This window comes from Oratosquilla oratoria, chromosome 1 (assembly GCF_046742065.1).
Source record: "Oratosquilla oratoria isolate Oo_2021 chromosome 1, ASM4674206v1, whole genome shotgun sequence".
NCBI lineage: Eukaryota > Metazoa > Arthropoda > Malacostraca > Stomatopoda > Squillidae > Oratosquilla > Oratosquilla oratoria.
The window spans coordinates 60,341,830-60,356,305 of record NC_134777.1 but is presented as its reverse complement, the minus strand read 5'-3'; the positions used below and the strand labels follow the sequence as shown (position 1 = coordinate 60,356,305).

General features: G+C 45.9%; 1 protein-coding gene across 14 annotated transcripts in view; it reads left to right on the top strand.

The window, feature by feature from the left end:
• Positions 1-14,476, top strand: part of LOC143031028 (fasciclin-2-like) — a 737,926-nt gene that overhangs the window by 404,371 nt on the left and 319,079 nt on the right. For all 14 annotated transcript variants that reach the window (XM_076194669.1, XM_076195602.1, XM_076194738.1 and 11 more), the window contains one exon: positions 14,215-14,280. In XM_076194669.1, coding sequence (XP_076050784.1) covers positions 14,235-14,280 — 46 coding nt within the window. In that variant the 5' untranslated portion in view covers positions 14,215-14,234. The remainder of the gene's footprint in view (positions 1-14,214; positions 14,281-14,476) is intronic.

Genomic DNA, 14,476 nt, shown 5'->3' with positions numbered 1-14,476 from the left:
TTATGATGACCAGGTCAAGGAGAAAGGGCAGTTCGGGTGATGTAACCTGGTGTAAGTTGAGGTAGTGTAGGAGTGACACGTGTGATGGAACCAACAATCGAAGAACTTTTCATATTCTTGGTCATTAGAGCTTAGGCTTCCGAGAAGTGAAGTTGGTGTACAGACAGTTTTATCGTGCGGGTAAGTCACGCTGGTCTGTATTCAGTATGGAGGTTAAGTGGGTCAGCAGAAAGGAAACCTTGGAGAGCCTCGTCGAAATTAAACGACTTTAGACCAAGTTCACAAGCGTGCAGGATTTTGAGCCATTGTCCACCTCCACAATTGAGGAACTGCGGAAGCGTCATAATCGCATGGAGCCTCGCCATGTGCAGTTGGCAAGATATCATGTTGGTCCACATTCTCGTGTAATATGGCTTTGTGGCAACATTGGTCGTTGTCACGGAACCGGGGTATGCATGCAGATTGTTAAAAATTCTGTTATAGTTTTATGTTTGAATTTACATTCGAACACGTGATTTTATCACATGAGGCCTACTTTACGAACTGGTGGACCTTTGGAAAATCTTGCCACCAGTACAGTACAAGAGCCCCGCATTCATTGGGTTCATATTACTGGGTGACATGTTTAATTCGCTTCCTTCTTTAGTCTTCACTCTCGAGAAGATCTCCAGGGAGAACGAGGGTAGGGGGTGGGAGGGATGGAAGAGAGCGGCGAGCAGGCGAGGAGATATTGGCAAAGTTGAGGGGATAAAAAGTCGAAAGAAGAAAGGGAGGAGGAAGGCGAAAATATTCCTGGAAGTTTGGAGAATAGTTGCCGAAAGTAGGTAAAATGAGAGAGGCTCGGCGGCGAGGGATTTAAGATGCCATGCAGCGTGGGAGTGAGCGAGGGAGCATGGGAGGTGTAGAGGAAGAGGAGAGTGGGAACTAAGCCAAGACTGTAGTGGAAAAGGAAACGATATAGATTATTGGCAACGAGTTAGCGGAAGATGGGCGAACGAGAAACAGATGATGATTAGTAGTTGTCGAGGGAGGTGGGGCGGGTGGGGGATAGAAAGGAGGGGTAGAGCGAGGGGGGATAATGGAACTGCCGTGTGATTGGAATGGTAAAGGCGGGGGAGGAACTCTTGCGGTGGTGTGAATGAGGATGAGGGGAGTGTGATGGGGGTGGAGATGTATTGGATGGTTTGTTGTTAGCGGAGATGTGCTGGGGAAAGCGAAACTTCGACTAGTTGAGGAATATGTCGGAGGGGTGACTGGGACGGGTAGTGCAAGGTAGATTGAAGATATAAATACGGAGATTCTGTGTCAGCTTGAGGCAGTTTGTTCTCTGAGAAAAGTAAATATATTGCACCGTATGAAGTGGATCTGGGACGGGGGTTTCCAAGAAATGTTTTCAAGGTAATTGGTAAATAAAGGAATGTAAACAAGACGAACCCCCCAAAAAATCTTAATGAATTGCTACATGTTCTCGATATATAAATGCTTGAAATGTTTAAATTTTCCCTTTTTCACATGAAATATTCAGATGTGTTCGTATGGTGGCAGGTCCTTTGTCAATGTGTAAAATATTAATGTCCTTATCAGCGGCACTGTCGTGGGAACGTAATTTAAGTAATGGTTGGGGATATATGCGTGTAATTTTTCAGCCGAACATATACTACAAACACTATTATTTGTGAAGGCCGTACCATTTATTTAATCGTTACATATTCAAGCCATTTGGAAGATAGATGAAATCGCCATGAGCCGGAAAACCGTCTGCCTGATTATGATTATTAACTTGTTTTTATTGGACGTGGTTGGATAAATAATGAAAGTTAGATAGGGCTTTAGCAGTTAAGACCATATCAAATGTCTTCGTTTGAACGCTTCTCGGCAGTAACAAAGGATTTTGCAATGGTAGGAAGACTGGACTGCGTAGCATCTAGAGTTCGTTATAGCTGAGTGGCGTCGAGAACAACACCAACGAAGACCGGCTTATTCGAATGGGATTAAATTTCAATCTTGTTGTTGGAGGGCCGAGCAATTGTCACGTCTTTAGTACATGACTCTAATGAATTAAAATTGAAGGGATGCTTAGATCGAGAGACAATGTTAACAAAATGTACATGGGATGTGTAGTGAGAGGATAATTTGTGAAAGCTGGAATTTGCAGATCCTGACCACGCAATGGTATTTGTGGTTAACAGATATTTTACCAACATGAAAAAACGTTGATGACATGCCCTGTTGGTAACTTGTTTAAAAAAAAAAAAATTAAGAAGAACCCTTACACCTTAGATGCAACTAAATGCAGAAGACGCAGGGGAGATTGGATTACTGCTCTACACTGTCCAAGCAGATCTTCAATGAACTGCTTATGCGCTGAACTGGTGAATGTGGCCGGCTTTCCAAAGGGCGCGGGTTTCCTGCAAGAGGGGACTTGGGGTAACTGATTGATTGATTGATCGGCCTTGCAATAGGATTGAATGCCGTTGAGAAGTGCTTCCAAGCGGAATTCCTTGGTGGTGGATTTGAACGAACAAATGGACAAACAGACTGTCCCAAAGAGGAGAGGGGAGGCAAAGAGGAGGGTGAGCATGGGAGAAAAATGATGAAGGGTAAGCCGATGGTTGGCGCTGTGCAACAAAGCTATGGGGAATGGGGGCAGGAACGAGGATGTGGGGGTGGGGGGGGGTCTTGCATCGAAAACTGGTGAAGCAATCTTTTCCCGGTTGTAAAATAAAAAGACCAGAACTTTCGGTCGAAAACGAGGTTAGGTGAAACACACGTGGATATAAGATGTGCAAATTTATGACGTACTGATAAAATTGATCTTAAATACGCAAAGCTTTGTGTGGTTCTGTGCGCGCGTATGTTAGGGGATACGAACTGTAAAGGTAGTGGGAGGGATTTTGTTTGTTGAATCACATGCTTCCATTATCCCCATCATTACTACGGATTACTTACATTTTTTGCTGTGACGCTCCCGACTGCTTTTAGAAATTGAGGTACTACAGTACTACTGCTGCTCGGGATGGGCTTCCCTTTAGTGGGTGTCGTTGGTCATACCAGTATGTGTTAAACGAACTCTTGAGAATAATGGTAGATTTGTATGTTGATAGGATACTTGGGCATAAAATGGTATATACGGGCTTGGGAAGGGAAGAATTGTGTAGCGGGTTTAGGCCTCTGTCACAGGGTTGTTTGCCAACTTTTTATAATCCTCCAGGAATGGGGGATGGAGGGAGACTGGGCTTGTGGTTGTTTAGGGCCGAACAGGCCACTTCAAATGCCTTAGGCACTTTCCAGTGTTCCTCCCCCCTTATTGTCCACTACTCTCATCCATATGGCTCCACGAGTTCGCCATTCTTTCCAATATCCGCCATTTCTGTGCGATCTTGTCCCTAAGGAGAGGAGCGCCGTTTAAGATGATAGCTCAGATTAACGTAGCTTTGGTAGTTGAGGGCATGAACCACTCCTCATATCTTTAATTGTTATAATTATTTTTTAATTCATTGAAATATTGGCTCCATGCCCATTCTGGTCGAAATCCAAATGTAACGGCTACCTGTTAAAAAATTAATTTTTAATCTTTGCGCTTATTCTCGCTGTGGTTAAACTCTTGATTTTGATGCTTCTCTAACTCGCAACTGGAAATGTTGATACAAACCCCTGTAAGTCCTCTTTGCCTCAACGTTACTATCATATCGTCTGCAAACATTGATTTGCCAGAATTATCTATACCATAGCTTTACAGTTTCATGTATTGTTGGTCAGGGACCATAACATACTTATGCTTGCTTAAATTCCACCTTTGCCTGAGAACAAGCCCACAAAACCACCGCGTCGCCTCTGTATCCCACTTGTAGACCACGCGCGACGCCTATTGCGGTGGTGGGCAAGGCCCTTCCGCCAGCACGAGTCTTGCGCTGTCAGACATATAAAACGCCACGTACAATGCAAACACTCTGGGTTTAGGTGCTGAATAGTCGGTCCCACGCCCCTCCCCCTCCCTCTATCCTACTTCTTCATCCTCCTACCTTCCCTCTAGACGCGACCCCACCACTGCCACCTCATGCCCCTGTCATCTGTAATCTTGTGTGATGGATCGAAAGGTGCCCTTAAAACGTCTCCATTGTGCTCGCCTTGTGTTGTTTTATAATAAGCTTGCCACTAGTCGAGTGCTTGTCCTGCCCCCACTACTATTGTCGTTATAGTTGTTGCTTCTCTCAAGTGTAGGTATTAGTGGTGGTGGGAGGTGACAAGAGGGAGACGGACCGCGGCAGCAGTGAACTCTGTCGTTGTCTTGTGTTAGCACACGGGCACGCACGCTCGTGCACACGTACGCACACGCAAGCATCGCTTACTCACACTGAAACGCACACATGTAGGTAGACACACACACACACACACACACACACACACACACAAACTTGCATACATGCACTTACATTCTCTCTTTCAGTCTCACTCTGTCGTAGAGATTTGTCCAAGGAACTTAACTTGGTGGCTGGTGTCTACCGGCAGTGACCATATTGAAACTAAGAATAACACCAAAAGGTAAAATGTTATAACCCTGCACAGTGAAAAAAATGAAAGATGGCGTCAGTGGAAAGAACGAACGGACGTTCTAAAACTGGACAGAACAAATGGATCTGAAAAGAATTCTTAACAAATAGAACGACGGATCAATGGAACAAGCTGCTGCTACCTGTGGAGTACAATGGCAGAGATGGAGGCCATGAAATAATTCCACTAATTGGATACCTACAAATGAAGGAAAACGTTCAAAATTGTTCATTACCCGGAAGGAACAAAGGTGCGCGCGCGCACACACAGACACGAGCACTCACTCACACAGACACGAGCACTCACTCACACAGACACGAGCACTCACTCACACAGACACGAGCACTCACTCACACAGACACGAGCACTCACTCACACAGACACGAGCACTCACTCACACAGACACGAGCACTCACTCACACAGACACGAGCACTCACTCACACAGACACGAGCACTCACTCACACAGACACGAGCACTCACTCACACAGACACGATCACTCACTCACACAGACACGAGCACTCACTCACACAGACACGAGCACTCACTCACACAGACACGAGCACTCACACAGACACGAGCACTCACTCACACAGACACGAGCACTCACTCGCACAGACACGAGCACTCACTCGCACAGACACGAGCACTCACTCACACAGACACGAGCGCACACACAGACACGAGCACACACACAGACACGAGCGCACACACAGACACGAGCACACACACAGACACGAGCACACACACACACACACACACAGACGCGCGCCCTCACGAACACACACACGCACGCACACACAACGTGAATATACAAGACTTGCTTGACATACAACCGGTCCTGGGTTCACCACGCTCCGTCTCCGCCCTGTCACGCAGTGGCGACCCCGGCAGGAGACCTAACATGTCCTGCTTTCATTTGCACAAAGTTCTCCCTTCTTTCCCCTTCCTTCACTTTCCCCGTATTCTCCTTCCCCCTCTTTTCTTTCCTCTTCTTCCCTTCTCTCCCATCTCGCATTCTCTCATCTCTCCATATCTCTTATCTCATCATCGCGTCTGCCCTTTTCTCTCCTCTGGCCTCCTTCCTTAGCGACCCCGACCCCCACCTCGTGGTAGTTTCAGCCCTACTCTGAACTCTGAGGGGTGTCAGAGGATACGGTAGGGCGGTGGTGGTGGTGGCGGCGGCGGCGGGTGTGGTGTCACCCTCGTCATTGTTTCTCTTCCACAGTACCCCGAGATCGTAGCATCCCTAGATCAAGAAAGGACCCCTTCCCCCCCACTTCCTATCCCCCGTGGTGTTCCGTTCCATTCCCTGCTGCACAACGTAGTGTAGTTCCCAAACCTTTCCCCAATTTTCGTAAAATCGTCAACTGAAAGTTTAGAATTACCCCCAACACAATGTTTCTCTTAATTAAACAAAATTGAAGCTTACAAACTTTTGTATTCAACACTACACAAGTCTAACCCTTCGAAGTGTTGCAGTAAACTTGATGTGATGCAGGGTTTTTATTTTCGACTCCAGTTTTCTATACGTGGCATCGACTCCTGGCGTGTACAGATATACACATTGCAATTGCTACAGAAGCATGGTGACCTCATTTTCACACCCCACACTGGGGTAAGTAGCCCTCGGTAATGAAGTGCTGGTGTAGTGTACCTCCTCAAGTGCCTTACTCCAGCCCAGTCCTAGTTCGTGATCCTCACAGAGTTCACAGGCTTCTCGTTCTGGTTATTCGGTGTTTCCTCGTCTTAGACACGGTCGCACTTCCATGTTCCTGGCGACAGTGCCCGCCCCCTTCTCTAATATCTGTTCTTTCTCCCTCTCACACTCGCACTCCCTCCCTCCCTCCTTGCCTCCCTCTCACACTCACACTCCCTCCCTCCCTCCCTCCTTGCCTCCCTGTCACACACTCCCTCCCACCATCTTGCCCTTCTCTCCTTCCTTCTCCCATTCTCAAATCTTACGCCCTACTCTCTTCTTTCCACCCTGCCCCCCCCCCACCTTCACCCCGGGTTGTGCCCTCGACCCTCGCTAGGCGTGTGGATGGATGTGTATCCTGCCTTTGATATGCTAAGTGGTTCCCCGTTGTAACCAGAGATGCGATTGGGAGTAGATTGGCGTGATTGAGTGGGGAGGCTTTGTGTCGAACGGCATGTTATTGGTTAGTGTGATTGGGAATTGAACATTGGGTGGACGGCGTAGCTTGGCGAGCTTGTTTTTGCACCGATTGCGCCTAGATTGGCTTGGTCAGGCTTAACCTGGTATTATCACACGGCGATTTCAGGGTTGGAGTCCCGTAGGTGTTCACGGCCTTCGAGAGTATGGAAACTGCGCTCGATTGATTTATTGTTCATTTTTTTTATTCTCTAGTTGTTTTCTTATATCATATTTGTTGGACTGGAAGACTTGGCTCAGAATGCCTTATTTTGATGCAGTGGTTATGACTTCTGATGCGTAAATTTTCAACCTTTGACCTGTGGGGGGGATTCAATATGGTTAACTTCCTAATCTTTTGGTGTTCAGATAACCTTCAGAAGCAGACTGGGATGGCCTAGTTTAACTGGAACATGAACTTTTAAAGCGACACTGCAGTTTCAGTTAGTGTTTAGATGTCGGTTCTATCCGCCCCGGAGGCATCTCTTGTCACCGAGAGGGAGGGGGAGGTAGGGTCTCTTGAGGGTCCAATTCATTCCTAGATATCCTGTTGGAGTGTTCGATATATAGGCGGCCATGGGCGCCTATATTCACGCCACTACGTTCTCTTGTCAACGGTGGCCTTGGTGATGGGTGTGTTGCTTGTCGGGAGAACGCTTCTTGTTCGAATATTACGGCGGCGAGACGAGACGGACTCAGGGAAAACTTCAGAGAAGTTTTCGTCTCGTCTCGTCTCGTCTTGGCTTTGCTTGCGTCGCGTCGCGTCGGCTCATAGCGACTACAGTGGGACAGCAGGATCCATGTATTCTGTTCAAAGCGCTGCGGGTTGCAGCTCGCTAGCATACTACTTGTATTTGCTACTTCATTTCAGTATAAACTACTTCGTTTTTGTTTTTTTTCTCCAAATTTCCATATGTGAAATTACTCTTAGTGAGAAGCTGAATGACAGTCAGAAGTTAAACTTGTACGAATGCTAGACACATAGTTGATGTTTTTACGGACGTGTAGAATATTGTAACCGAAGTAGTTTCTGCTCAAACGAAGTGGCAAAAGCAAGTAACATGCTAACTCTTTTGCCGCCACCTTTCCTAGTTTGGGCGCCCTCACAGAGGCGGTAAGTACTTAGAGTACATAAGGTTGTGGGCGCGTATTGTTCTTTTTCTTTAACAATCTCTCTCTCGCCATTGTTCCCATCATCTCATCTCCCGCCCTCCCCTCTTGACCTTCCAATTTTCCTATTGACCTATTATTTCCTCTTTCCTGCCATTTTTCCTTTTTTAACCCCCAATTCCATCTATTGCTCAGTTTCCCTTCCTGTTTCACTTTGTTGGCTCACACCAGTTTCTATCCCTACCTTTCACCAGTCCTGAATACTTTTTACTTTAAAACCCGCATCGACGACCCTTCCTCCTCCCCCCCACATGCAAACCCCCATTCAGTTGTTTCGCTTGCGCTCTCTCTCTCTCTCTCTCTCTCTCTATATATATATATATATATATATATATATATATATATATACACATATATATACACATACATATAATATCTCACCCACTCATTCAGTTTAATTTCGGTCTTCAGTCATGAACCTGTTTCACTTTTTTTTTTTTTTTTTTTTTTTTTTTTTTTTTTTTTTTTCTCCAATTCCTCCACGGCATTTCAGTCTTTCTCCTCGTTGTGTCTCCGCGCTTTTTTTTTTCTCTCCCCATATCTCCTGTATTTATCTCTCTTATCTGTCGCCTCTAATTTCTTTTTCTATGCACCCGTTTATATACGTGTCCCCCTCACCACACACATGGTATTGACAAGTTGGTTTGTGGTAATGGTTGGTACGTGGTTGGGTAATGGACATGATGGGTCAATTACGGGCTGAATAGCGGCTGAGGCGGAGTGGTTAGGGGCAGAAGGGGAAGGGCGAGGGTCGAAGGGCCACCGGAGTGGTGATGGGGAACTGAGTGCTGAGGCCGAGGTCCTATACGAGATGGATGGATGGGTGGTGGTGGTAGTGTTGCTTTTAGAGGATCTGGGCTATATTGTTGAAGGAATTTGCAGAAGGTGTCTGGACGAGAGACTCCGAAAGAGGACTTCTCCAGGCGGAGGCGGAGGCCGCCTCTGCGGGTATGTCGGATATTACAAAGTGCCGTGGGTGTCGCGCCGAGTTTGGAGTTGTTTATGCAGAGTTTGCGAAATGTTTATATTTTGTGACCCATACTTATGCGAATTGCACACACAAGTCCCCCCTCATTCTCTTCCTCTCTTCCCTTCTTACCCTCTCCCTCTATTTCCCCTCTTTCTCTTCTCCCTGTACTTCCCTTCTTTCCCCTCTCCCCCTCTTTACCCTCCTTCCTCCCTCCCCATTTACCCCCTCACTCTCATTTCCCACTTCCTTTCCCTATCTCCCTTCTTTCTTGTGTTTGCCTTTTTTTTTTTAATCTGACTAGTAACTTCCGAAAGTTTTAAGAAGATTTTCGACAGGAAATTTAGTGACGAAGGAAATAGTGCGCAGCTCCTACACTTCGGTTGGATTTGGAGGAAGAGGTGGATTGACTACTTAAGCAAAGAGAGGTTGTGGGGAGAGATAAGATTTATTGCAAGAGGATGGTGGGGATGGGCTAACGGGCCTCTACCCACTCCAGACGTTAGAGAAGTTTGTATTTGGGGCATTGGCCAAAGGGGGGAGGGGCGGTCCGCCCCGGGCGGCATGTGCCAGGAGGCGGAATGTTGATGGGGTAAAAAGATAAAATATATAAAAAAATATAATATATAAAAAAATATATAAATAGAAAAAAGTAATAAAAATCTATCATCTTAAATTTTATACCAAAACGAGTTTTTAAGGTGGTAATATGGTTTCCGTTTTAAACAGATTTTTCAACTCTAGCATCAGGACCGTGTCTAAAGCAAATTTCCTTAGCCTGTGAATGTTTTCCTAACCTACATTCGCTTTAGACGCTATTCTAGCTTTCAGCGATTTTGTCAGCTATTTTAAAATAAATTAAAATATGACATAACGATGATGTGAATTTACGTAAATACGAGTGCCGGTAAAACCCGAAACCAGTAAGATATAACTTTATTTTATTTATTGATATAAAATGGCACAAAATTAACTAAAAATATCAAGCAAATTAATATTTTTTGTTATATGGCGGCAGCCATGTTGTAGGATAGATGGCTAGGTGATTGATATTTCTAGGTTGTAAACAAAATTCCTATGTAGGAAAAATCCTAGGCTAGGAACTTTTGCTTTAGACACGCCCCAGTTTTATATCCAATGAAGATAAACATTTCAAGTTAAGTATTTCTGCTTTATATCAAAGAATAATGATTACCCCCCCACACACACACGTTGGTGTGTAAATCTTACACCCTCCCTGGGCCCACGACTGTCGTTCCTCTCCACGCTTACTATCTCGTGGCGTCCAGTAAATCGCACTTGCTCCATCTGTCTTCCTTTCTGACTAACTTCCCTGCCCTGTTCCACTTCAGAGGAGAGCCGGAGATGGATCAAAGCGTCACGAAATAGCGAGAGATGATGACTTACAAATAGAAACTGAAACCAACCATGGGTATTTTTTTTATTCGTTTTATTTAATTGTCGAATTTATCTTTTCCGGAAAAAAAAGTGTAAGGAGAGCGGCTTGTACTCGGCTCGTGTCCAAGCGAAGGTAACATATTAAAAGGAGTAAATGGAAAGAGTGAAAGATGAAGACCCAGAGGGGAAGGGAGTTGGATTGGCGGGGGAGAGGAAGCGCGGATGAAAGAGGATGAATAATGAAACATCTGAGGACGAAAGGGAATTGGAATGCATTGCATTGGGGCGGGGAAGGTGGCGTGGAGTGGAAGGGAAGGCAGTGGAGGGTGGGCGTGCAGGGAGGATGCGAAACGAGAAGAGGACGAGAGAGGAAAAAGATGAGTAACAGATACGAGTGGGAGGGAACCTGGAGGGAATGAGAATAGAGAATAGACAACGCGAGGCGGTGGTGGTAGAGGTACGGGTGACGGCCATAGGTTGATGAAGGCGTGGTGAATGGGAATGGCTAAGGAGGGTGTTCTGGTATCGGGGGAAAGAAAGGCGAGACGCTGTGCAACTGGTATCACATGGCGTTAGGTACCTACCAGAAAAACTTCATCGATGTATCTGGAATATGTAAGTTTCAAGTGCGGGATTGAACAGAAGGCTCTTCCATAATCTACTTTTCCCCCCGAGGTGTGGCGATGTTCAGTTATTGAAAGCATTTAATGTTTAAAGAATACGTTGTGTAAACTTTTGGAAAGGGATTTGAATGGAATGAAAAAGTGTTGGAATATCTCTCGGCTCTGTTGAAAACATGAAAATACTTCATAAAAAGTCGATCTGTTGTTGCAGTCAGTATTGCGGGGGGGGGGGCCCACCCTTGTTGTCGACTGTTTGTGAAAATTATTTTTGATGAAAATTTGAATCTGGGCTAGTAATTAGTGCCACTGGTACCTAATTAGTGTAGATCGGGAACAATTGCACTAATGATGCCACACTCCTCCTCCCCTTCCCGCTTCCCCCAAGTCATTTTTCGACTCTGAGTTTTCATTTGTTAATCACTTCACTAACGATTCTCTTCATCATTGTGGATAGAAAATTGCTTGTCTTAGGTTTTGCCTGCAGGGGGATTGGAGGGGTAGGGTGGGGTGGAGGGGGAGACACGAAGGGAGCTCGCTGTCTATGGAGGGAAATGGTATTGGATCACTGCGTGTGTACGCGGCAATCATCAAATATCTGAAACTGCACATCCGTCTTAAGTTTGCAAGTATATATTTCTTATATTTTTATACAGATGCTGTATACTTTTTCAAAGCTACATTACTGTGAGAAATGGGCTAGAATAATTTGTCCTGAGAGTACAGCCCGGGCCATGAAATGCGTGTGCACCAGTAGGTGAAATTGTTGGGGAAAACTAATTAGAGTTCGTTAATTTTGGCTCTGAACCCCCCCCCCCCTCAGTCCAGAGGAGTTAGGGTGGGGGTGACAATTTGAGAGAAAAGGGGAGGTGGGCAGGGACGGTGAGGGGGGGGGATGAGGCATTGCAGGCACGGGTGGAAAGTTATGGCGGGAGATGAAGGAAGGAAAAGGGGGATTTGATGGGCAAATGGGTGTCGGGGAAGACATAGGGGGAGATAAGGAAGGGAAGGAGAAGAGGGGATGGAGGGAGGGGGTCAAAGGTTTTAAGTGCGGGATGGGGTTCGTTGAGCCTGGTTGTGGTTGGTTACTTCTACGCCCCTTGCACGTCACGGTTGCTCAAGAACCCCCTCCCCCCCTTCCTGTGGTCGGCCGGTCGCTCGCTCGAGAGAGGGTGTTGGATGAAAAGGGGGGGAAGGGGAGGGATGGCCTTTGTGGGTTTAGGAGATGCGATGGGTCCAACCTTGTTTGTAGTGCACGAAGGGTCCCCTAAAGCCGGTAATCGGTTCCATGTTGGGGTGGTGGTGGGTGAGGCAGGAGGATGGGGTGGGTGGGTCCTGGTCCAGCTACATTAATGACATTTTGTGATGGCGTGCATTCCTTTTGTTTAGGAAGAAGATTGTGCATTGTGCAAAATATTAAAGTCCCCATACATATCTATGATGTTGCACACGATTACTGCTGTTCACTTGCATGACGGTAATGTCTTGGTAGATGTATTCCACCATAAGTGGAGGCTTGTTGCAGCTGGACGTGGAATCCATGTGCACCAGCGTTCCGTCTACATATTTTGTTGGGTATGCGCAGAAAATTGAGCAGGGTTTTTTTTTCCCTAAAGTATGTGTGCACCCATGTGAGTCACCATTATATCGACCATTGCAAAAGCACTTTTTCCATTGTGTATGTGAAATGTATTAATTTCAATTCTTGGTGAAAACTTGTTTGCGTGCATATTTTCCCATGTGCGCTAGTTTTAAAACGTGTTTGCACACGCACAGCATAGGGAACAGTATTACACAGGATGCATTCATACCGAAAAGCTCTTTCTGGGATGGCAGAGTCGAAGTATACCCATCCTACACCCTTTCGTTGCCTCCTTCCATCATAACATGTCATAGATGACATATCAATATGGTGGTCTACAGGTTAGGAAAGGAATTTAGAAAATTAGACATAACTCTGAAGTTAGGTTGTAAATATTGAGCTTTTACTTCCTCTTGAAGAGCAAAGTAACGCTACGATTAATCGATTGTTTTCTGGGAATTCCGTCGCAAACGAAGGAATCCGATATCGTGGTGTTGATATCCGTGCGCTTAGGGACAACACGCTCGTTTTCGTCGAGGTGGTTTCGCCATGTTCAGGGACGCGTTGCTTGCGTGTTGGTGTGTGTGGGTAAGGAGATGGGATGGGTAGTGATTACTGGTGCCAGAGAAGGGGAGGATGATGACACGTTTGAGCGATAGGACGTTGATAACATGCAAATGGAAACGTGATATGTGATTTCGTTGAGAGGTGGCAGTTGGCGTTAGGGGCGACACGATGTGGTTTTTGGATAGGCCTGAAATATATCCCAGATTTTTCTTTACGAGTTTGAACCAAGTACTAAGATTTGTAAAAATTGACCGAATGAAAAATATTGTAGAGCCGTTAAGGTATGGCATGTGTGCCGAATTTGATCAACGGTCAGTTATTACATGGGTCTATGTTGTGTGTGTATCGTGTTGCTATCACAGTGACTGTAGATGGATGTTGGGCCAGGGTTCTTAGATCTGACGCTGGGTAACATGGGAGTGGATGGGTGGGGTGGTGGGGGTTTGGTCGCGTCCCTGCCAGCGCGGCTGGCTGTGATTGGAAGGCGATTGTTTCTGTAATAGATACGTGGAGACCTAACCAGTCGAGGGGTTTGTGTACCGAATGAGTCGTATTCGGTGGTTGTGGAGAGCGTCGTTCGTGAAGAGGAGAGGAAGACGGGTGATGGTAAAAAAAAAAGGGGGTTGGGGTGGATTGAACTGTTGACAGAATCCATGAAGCGTTTTGCTGTAGGTAGGTAGGAGAGGGTGGACAAGATAACTGCGCTTACTGGTAAGTGTAAGAAACTGAAATAAGCTGGCTCAAGACGTAGCTGGGCTAGAACCTTCCAGGAATATGCAGTTGGACGGAATGAATGTTATGGTGAGGATGAAAATTATCCAAAAAATGGGAAGGGGAGGGGTATAGGATGGTTTCACATGATAAACAGACTTCTTTTCCCAGTTGCTCTCGCTTCCTCTCCCTCCGTAACCACCGACTCTGGCATACATGGCCACGGTGCTTTGAGGTACCACTCGGAAGGTTAGGTAATACTTTGTTTAAAATACTGGGGAAGGGAGAGGGTGGGTGATTGGATCGGATACGCTTTTCAGATACTACTTTGGTTCTATCCACTGGAAATGTCGGTGCCAGGAGTTCGAATCTAAATTTTGACAGGGATTCCTTTGTTTGCGATGATTGCAACAAATTCTGAACACAGCGGTCGTGGCAGTAGATTCGTGTCGATGTCGATTTTTTTGTAATAATTTTTCTTTCTTTTCCGCAGAAGCGACGAGGAACGTCATCATGGGGAGGACACACTTGTTACTAGCGTTGGCAATCTTAACCCAAGGTGAGTAATCCTCGTCAGTGATAGTGCATTTGGGTGACCATGTACATTTCGCAATTGCCGTCGATGACAGCAGTTGTATCCTAACAGAAGAGACAAAGTTTAACTTTAGAATATCGTTCTGGCTGTTTTTCAGAAGTTATGTATTGCAGATTAATGATTTAAGAGAATAAAATCTACGAGTCTATCGGTCAATCTT